Source organism: Lagenorhynchus albirostris, chromosome 5, assembly GCF_949774975.1.
Source record: "Lagenorhynchus albirostris chromosome 5, mLagAlb1.1, whole genome shotgun sequence".
In the NCBI taxonomy this organism is placed as follows: Eukaryota; Metazoa; Chordata; class Mammalia; order Artiodactyla; family Delphinidae; genus Lagenorhynchus; species Lagenorhynchus albirostris.
In genome coordinates this window covers 144,173,118-144,181,116 of record NC_083099.1, presented here as the reverse complement: position 1 = coordinate 144,181,116, position 7,999 = coordinate 144,173,118, and the positions used below count along the sequence as shown (strand labels likewise).

Genomic DNA, 7,999 nt, shown 5'->3' with positions numbered 1-7,999 from the left:
GGCCCGGGTCTGCCGCGGTGGACAGCGGCGCCAGCCTGGCACCAAGCCCCCGCCCTCCCCCCCCATCCCCCCAGCACAGCGGAGGGGAAGCTCCTGGCGTCCAGGCAGAGGTCGGGGGCCCTGATCGAGGGCATCTGGAGAAGGGGGCAGAGCCACGCCCAGCCATGGTCAGCCTGGGGCCACTGGAGCACCAGGAAGCTAGAAGGTTTTTCTCTTAAAATAATACACAACATGCAGTCACTGTTGACAAACTCAGACAAAGGAGAAAAGCGTGAAGAGTGCCCGCCGAGTGGCCGCACCACCTCCTGGGGGGCCGGCACCGAGCTCCACGGACATCCTGGATTCTTCCAGCACCTTTTTTATTGCAAAAATAAACGGGTAGTCACAACACTACCACGTCAACTGCCTGTCTCACTTCAGTAGACCCGCCTGTGCCGAAGACAGCAGCCCCGTCGCTTAGGGGCTGGTGGAGCAGGGCGACAATGGCAGAGTTGGCCCCCTGGGCACCTCCTCGTGGGCGTCCCCGGAGCTCAGGCACGCCCCGCGCTGCGTCAGGACTGCCCACTGCCCTCCAGCTGCATCTGCTGGGCCAGCTGTCGCCCGATGGCCTGCAGGGGGCTGGCTCTGTAGGCCGGGCTGGCCAGCAGCTCCCGAAACCGCGTCCTTTCCTCCTCACTGAAAGAATGGAGAGCAGAGGTCAGCAAACCCCATGCCCGCAGTGGGGGGCTGGGGATGAGCCGTCAGCACCCCCAGGACCAGCCTCGGCTCGGCCAGCCCGCAGGGACACCGGCGAAGGGTGGTCCAGGACCAGGATGAGGGGTGGGGAGTGAGGAAGGCTGTGCGCTGTGAAGCTCTGCTTGGAGCGTCTGGGGGGGGGGCGGGCCGAGGGGGGTCTGAGGCCCGACAGGGGCTTTGGGCAGGACGGGAGTGGCTACCCGGGGGCCTCCTCGTGGTCACAAAGGCCCCTCATCCCTGACTGTGACGGGGAGTGACTATCAAAGGCAGCAGGTGGCAGGCGCCCTGCACACACGAGGCCTCACGTAAGCGGCACCTCCAGCAGGAACCGGGCACAGGGGCTCCGGGCCCCACGGCGGCCATGGTGATGGGGGTGCTGCAGTGGGCCCGCCCCTCCGCAGCAGAGTGCACTGCGGGGCTGCCACTCTGTGCCTGTCCCTACAGCCAGCCGGCCCCTGTCTGGAGCTGCACGGGCCCACAGCCCAGCATGGCCACGGGGGCCTGGCCAGAACTGCAGGGCAGCAGCTCCAGCACAAGCCCACACGAGCCCGTCGTGGCACCATGGTGGGGACAGCCCTGGCCTTGGGCGGGCAAGATGGGGTGGAGGGCCCAGCCGTGCTCTGCCCCCACGGGTGTGTGACCGAGAGCAAGGCCAAAACACGCTGGGCCCCAGCTTTCCTTGCTGCCAACGGGGAGACTCTGGACTCCACTGGATGACTGACTGCCCGGCCACATGTCCACACACGCAAGAGGCCTAGGATCTGGGGCCCGAAGCGGCCCCCCAAGAGCCAGCAGCTGCTCCCCTCACTGCCCTGGGGGAAGGGGCTTCCTGGCCCCTGGAGTCAGGCTGGGCCCAGAGCTGGCCCTGGCTGAGCTGTCCCCAGCACCCGAGGGACCGGGGTTAGGGGACGCGGCCCGACGCCTGACAGTCCCGGGGGTGGGCCGTGCAGAGGCGGGGCCATACTCACAGGAGCTGGAACCTCTGCGCCGCGCTCATCCGGCTCAGCTGGGCTGCCCGGGGCCTGATGGCCGCTCTGCTGGGGACACAGAGAAGACAGTCAGGAGAGCACGCGCCCACCTGGAACCTCCGGCAGAGCACCTGACTCAGGCCACGGTCCATGGTGCACACAGGGCTCTCCTCTTTGGGGGCCTGGGGGCACGTGCGGCCTCACGGCGCCACACGGCAGGAGGGACCCGGCAGGGCGGGAGGGCCCAGAAAACCAGGAAATCCTGGGTCGACACCTAAGTTTAGCCTCCAGACCGGGAGCCCTCATCGTGTGTTCAAGTTTCTTCGTAAGTTATGAATGAAAGGCGTTTCTTGTCTCCGCTCCCCGGGTCCCGGCCGCTCTGGGGGCGCTCCGTCCCACTCCAGGCCAGCCTCGGTCCCAGGACACTGCGGCCCTGTTCGTCCGACCACTGACGCCCTGTGTCCACCCAGAAGCAGTGCCCCGCCGACCACCCAGAGCTCCTGGGAGGCCCCACCCTTGCCGAACCGGTGGGCCCGGGCTCCCTTCCCCCAGCCAGCACCCCCAGGAGGCAGCCACGCGCTGGGGCATCAGGAGGCCTTGGGCCTCCACCCCCGTCTAGCACAAGGTAAGAAGGCTTCCCACGGCCGAGGGCACCAAGGTGTGAACACACACCCAGGAGTTCCCTCGGGGCCCAGGGTCCAGGTGCGGCCAAGCACAGTACAGTGGGGGCACGGTTGGGGGGCAAGGAAGGGCAGGACCCTCGCGCGAGCCTCAGGGCACGCCCAGGGCCACTCACAGGGGGAGGCAGTACCCTCCCCAGTGGTATTTTCCACTGTGGACAGATGCAGGTGGGATGGATTGCCCGAGGCCGCGGGCTTGAAAGGAACTGACCCCCAGCACTCACCCCAGCGGCCCGGGCAAGGGCTTTCACACCCGACACCGGCCCCGGTCCTGCCCGCCCGCTCTGAAGTCCCCCCGGGGAGGGCCCCAGCTCAGTTACGGCGGCCAGGCCTGGCTCTGGCCGCACGGCCGAGTTGGGTGGACAGGGGTAGAGACCTTCCTGCCAGGACCAACTGCAGCTCGGAGCACACTGCCCGCCGCCCAAGTGTCCACAGGGGTGCCTGGGCTGAAAGAGGACCCCAGCCCTGGCTGCCCTGGGAGGAACCTCAGGGAAGCTGCCCCACCTCGAAGCCTGTTTCCCCAACTGTAAGACAGGCCAGTGCGTTCCTGACAGGCTCTCTTCGGCCGGCACTGAGCACCCAGGTGCACCCAGGTGGCTCCCAGCTTTGAGGCTCTTGTGCCACTCCCTGCCCCTCCCCCTCTGATGTGAACAAGCCCATGTATCACACCCAGCCCAAGGGGATGGGGGCCTAAAACCAACACCAGCGGACGAACCCCGGAGGTCCCAGGGGCCGAGTGAGCCCTGCTGACGTCAGGTCCAGGCTCCGTGCGTGAGGCCCTCCACCTTCGTCGCTACGACCTTCGGGCCGCGGAGGACCGACGTCCTGGGGAGTCTAATCTTCCCTGATGAGCGCGGCCCATTGGCAGCGGCACTGCCCACTCACTGGCTCTGGCCTCAGGGGCCCTGCGGGCTCTCCAGGGGGCCTTGGTGCCCCGTCAGTGCTGGGCAGCGCCCACCCGGAGTGTGGGGAACACCTGGACCCGCCGGGCCCACTCAGAGCCTCGGGCTCTCCCCCCACCACCCTGCAGGGCCACCCAGGTTTGGGAGAGGCTGGGAGCAGCCCAGGGCCTCAGTCAGGGTGTCCCAGATGGCAACTGGGGACGGAGGCCTTGTACTTGGGATCTGGGTTCCCAGGCACAAGGCTGCCCCCAACACATTCCACCCAACTCAGATGCCTGGGGGCACGTCCTGAAGTCACCTGTCAGCTGGGCCATTCGTGTAACCTGCTGCTTGTAACAGGCACCCCTGGCGTGAGCTGCCCTGAAGGGCACCGCCTTCTCTCAGCTCCAGGAAACCCTGCCCTTGTGAAGACACAGAAGAGGCCAAACACTTTGTGCAGCAAACATCCCAGGGCTGGGTCTGCTCTAGGAGCTGAAAGACTGAGGGTTGATGACATGGGGACCCCAACCTTGTGAATGGGGCTGGGGGCTCCCAGCCAGGTGTCACTTGGCCAGAAGGCCACAGGAATGGAGTGAAGGGACCACAGGCAAACCATGCCGGCCTGCTCGCCCATGCCCCCCAGGGGTGGAGACAGGTGGGGGTCCCTGCACGTCCTGGGCAAGACCTCTGTGCTGCCCCCACAGGGAGGGAAGGCTGGAACGCTCCCGGGCCCTCCCACGGTCTCCTCCCCTGGCTGGTTTTAATCTGTATTCCTTCTCCGTAATAAACTGTAACTGAGTGTAGTGGCCTTTGTGAGAATCATCAAACCTAAGAGTGACCTTGGGGACCCCAGACTTGTGGTCAGCATGAGAAGTGAGGATGGACTCACAGACTGTTCCCCGAATTTCACAGGAACACACCTGGGTCAGGACACACACGCATGTCCCTGCTGTCAGCTGAGAGGGCCTAGAAGAAGCACACCGCAGCCGCGGTCGGCACACCAGCGCCCAGATCTTGGTTTCTCACACCACTTCCAACGGAAGGGAGCCGGGCTCCCTGGAGAAACGCTGACTCTCGGACAGGAGCAGGAAATGCCCGGGATGAGCCTGGAGCACCTCGTGCCAGAGAGGGAGGAAAGTGCTCGGAAACAAAACACAACAGCCTCCGCGGATGGGTGTGTCGCGGGGACAGCGGAGCCAACCGACGGAGCTGCCAGGGACCAGAGCTGGAGCCGGTTCAGCAACAGAACGAAGTCGTATTGGATCATGGCCCGAAGTATAAAATAAATACCCACGGGTGCAAACGGACGTAAATGAGTGATTGATAAGGAAACGGGGGAAGAGGGAATCTGCTCTGCGGGAGAATCCACGTGGTTCTGCAGACACTCCGTCCTCGGGGAGGGGAGGGGAGCGTCCCCCCACCTTGGGTGCGGGGTGTGCACGGTGACCTCCTTCCAGAGGACAGTGGGGAAGGGGGGAGCAGCTGCACAGCGGAGAGACCTGACAGACACACCTGCGCCAGGTGACCAAGGTCAGCGTCCACGGTGCGGGTTACGTGACAGCGCGCACCCCGGAGGGGACGTGATGAGACGGGCCCTTCCCCTCTGTGGTCTTCACTGAGGGACGTCCTGAAAAATGCCTGACTGGTCCTCAAAACTGTCAAGGTCATTAAAGACAAGAAGGTTGGGACTTCCCATGTGGCCCAGTGGTTAAGAATCCGCCTGCCAATGCAGGGGACATGGGTTCGAGCCCTGCTGTGGGAAGATCCCACATGCCGCAGAGCAACTAAGCCAGTGCACCGCAACTACTGAGCCCACGTGCTACAACTACTGAAGCCCATATGCCTAGAGCCCGTGCTCCACAACAAGAGAAGCCACCGCAATAAGAAGCCCACGCACCGCAACTAGAGAAAGCCTGCACAGCAAGACCCAACACGGCTATAAATAAATAAATTTATTTATTTATTTATTTATTTAAAAAAAAAAAGACAAGAAGGTCTGAGAGACTGTCACAGCCCAGAGGAGCTCTGAGGGGACACAATGACTACATGCCATGTGGGCTGGATGCGGTCCTGGGACAGCAGAAGGACACCAAGGAAAACTGAGGAAGTGTGAATAAACTGTGAGCTTTTAGTCAATTATCATTTTAAGCTTGTTATTTATAAATCAGTGTTGGTTCCTTAATTGTGACAAATGCACACGCTGATGTAAGACGTCACAGAGAGGAAGCCGCGTGCAAGTTGCACTGGAACTGTCCGTATTATCTCCGTCATTTTTCTATTTACATTCAAACACTGCCCTAAAATAATGTTTACTTAAACGAACAGCTCCCCAGTGCCAAGAGGCACTAGACGGGGAAACGGTGACCCCGGTCGACCGGAGGCTGGGGCTGGGAGAGCAGCTGGGCCCCCGCAGCCCCACGCGGCCCTCCTCGGGCTGCTGGCCGCGGTGTTTACACAGCTCTCTCCCCTCGGGGAGCCCCGAGCACATTTTTCAGATGAGAAAACTAAAAGCAGGGAGAGAGAGGATGCTTGACTGGGTCACATTTTTGTTCAAGAACCAGGAATGGAATGTGCATTCTGGGTTCTGGTTCTGTTGCCAAATCTCAGCTCTGGTGGCCACTCCTTGTCTGGACCTGATGTTCTGGGCAATTCCATCCTGGAACCGGCCTGGGCCTGGACCAACCATCTGGCTCTGCAGCCAAGGGGCCCTGGGCGTGTCCCCTGCCAACCCCGGATCCTTCCCCCTCAGAGGGGAATTCGGTAGGAGAAAGAATTATTTCAAAAAGGCAAAATGAGAGACAACACAGTAAACGACAGCGGTCCAGCAACTGTGACCCAACAGAAAGGCCCTCCAATTGCTGCTCGTTTGTCCTAAAGCTGAGGTCGTGGTCACACCTGCGCTGGCGCCTCCCAGCCAGGCCAGGCGGCCTCACCCTTGCTCGGAAACGGCAGCCCGGGCACAGCAGAGGGACGTGCTCTCCTAAAGCACACAGGACTCAGGGAGGCAGGAAGGGCCCCAAGAGGACGGCAGGTCCTGGGAGGGAGGCAGCAAAGGCAGCAGCTGCGGCTGCCGCGAGACAAGCAGGAGAGCACGGAGCCCGGCGGCGGCCCGGCTGAGCGGCTCTGGCCACACGGCGGGAGAGCAACAGTGCTGCCCACGTGCCACCGGGCTCCCGCCCCCGAGGAGGCCCCAGGGCCCCTGGCTCACGGCTGGGCCTGGGACAAGGGTGTCCAAGTCAAGACGGGCCTCTCCGGGGTCAGTGCCCAGCCCAGCCACCCACCTGCTCGTCCTCCCGCCCTGGACAAGGCGGCGGCCCCGTGGCCAAGACACTCACCGCTGACCACCCATCTGCAGCTCCAGCAGCTCAGGCAGGGCGTCCCGCAGGGGCTGCAGGTCCCCTACCACCACCGTGGCCCTGCGCCTCTGCTCCGCCTTGCGCTCCTGCTCCGCCAGCCTTGTGGCTTCGATCTCTGAGGAAGGGGGATGAGGGGTCAGCGAGAGGGGACCCAGGAGGACAAGCGCCCGGTCGCCGCCCTCAGCGACAGAGGGTCCCGACTCCCAGCCCACAGAGCCCGAGCTCGGCCCGGACCCCGGGGGCGGGCTGGCTGCCAGCGGTCTGCTGCCCTTAATCCCGGAGGTGGCTGTCGAATTACAGGCTGATGAGGAGACGGGCTCAGGCAGGGAGCGGCCCCTGGGAAGGCCGCCGGCTGCGGGAGCGGGGCGGGCGGAGGGAGGGGCTGCACAGGCAGAGCAGCCGGCCCCTCCCGCTCTGCTTCCCTTGTGCCTCCTAGGGACACGCCCAGGAGGGAAAAAGAGGTACCCACGGGAGCCGTCAGCAGGCAGGAGGGTCCCCAACAAGGCAACAGGGTGCGAGTGGCCAGGTCCAAAGCGAGAGGAAACATGCACCGCGGGGTCTCGAGGGGGCTCCTGCACTGGTGGGGGGGCACTGGGACAGACCCTGGGGAGGGGGCAGCGCGGCCCGGGCGTCCAGGGTGCCGAGCAGAGGGCAGGGCACGGACGAGCCACCGGGGTGAGGCTGTGGCGGCCGGCAGGGCTGCGGCCTCTACAGAGAAGGGGTTCGGCAGGGCCTGGACGGGGACGTGGCCTCAGGATCTGACTTTCATTTTAAAATACATGTATTTCAAAATTGCTAATAAAACACGTACTCAAATGCATGATTTCCCCAGTGTGGCTCGTGGCAAACACCAGCTCACTAGCTTGTGTGCAGACCTTGCTCCAGGGAAACTGCCTGAATCTGTGACAACTGATTTGCTGACTGTTCTGCATTAGATTCCTTAAAAAAAAAAAAAGGCTCTGCTACTAAAAAGCTTGGAAACGAGGCTCTGATGTGATAGATTTGGGACAATCAGACTGGAGCCTGAGAGGCTCTCCTGCCTCCCAACTGCACGAGGTTTATTGGGCTATAAATAGCCAGGCTGCAGGCTCTGAATCACATCTAAAAAGGGAACTGAGAGCACCTTCCTGACAAGCAGCCGACAGACGCACAGCCCAGCCGACAGAGGCCTGGAGACGCCAGCAGAGAAGCGCCAGCCGCGGCCCAGGTGGCCCGACGCGGGGCGTCTCCCTCCCGAGGGGCTGTGAGTCTGCAGCCGGTCCTTCAGGAGCTGTGGCCGCCCGGCCACCCCTCGGGGCAGGTGCAGGAGGCGATGGCGGCGGGCACGGCACCCAGAAGGGCGGTGATGACACCAGGCACGGGGCAGGCCAGGAGGACGG

General features: G+C 63.4%; 1 protein-coding gene across 5 annotated transcripts in view; it reads right to left on the bottom strand.

Annotated features, from left to right (window-relative positions):
- Positions 1 to 252: 252 nt before the first annotated feature.
- Positions 253 to 7,999, bottom strand: part of SLX9 (SLX9 ribosome biogenesis factor) — a 28,499-nt gene continuing 20,752 nt past the window's right edge. The window contains exons 4-9 of one of the 5 annotated variants that reach the window (XR_009540839.1): positions 6,600 to 6,735; positions 4,185 to 4,370; positions 3,584 to 3,686; positions 3,099 to 3,217; positions 1,704 to 1,769; positions 620 to 675 (exon numbers count right to left, since the gene is read on the bottom strand). Coding sequence is in view for 3 of the 5 variants with exons in the window: in XM_060151089.1 (XP_060007072.1) it covers positions 552 to 675; positions 1,704 to 1,772; positions 6,600 to 6,735 (329 nt within the window). In the remaining 2 variants the exon portion in view is untranslated. Of the gene's footprint in view, positions 676 to 1,703; positions 1,773 to 3,098; positions 3,218 to 3,583; positions 3,687 to 4,184; positions 4,371 to 6,599; positions 6,736 to 7,999 lie in introns of those variants that run through there. The other 4 variants (XR_009540840.1, XM_060151089.1, XM_060151090.1 and 1 more) reach the window with 4 other exon arrangements.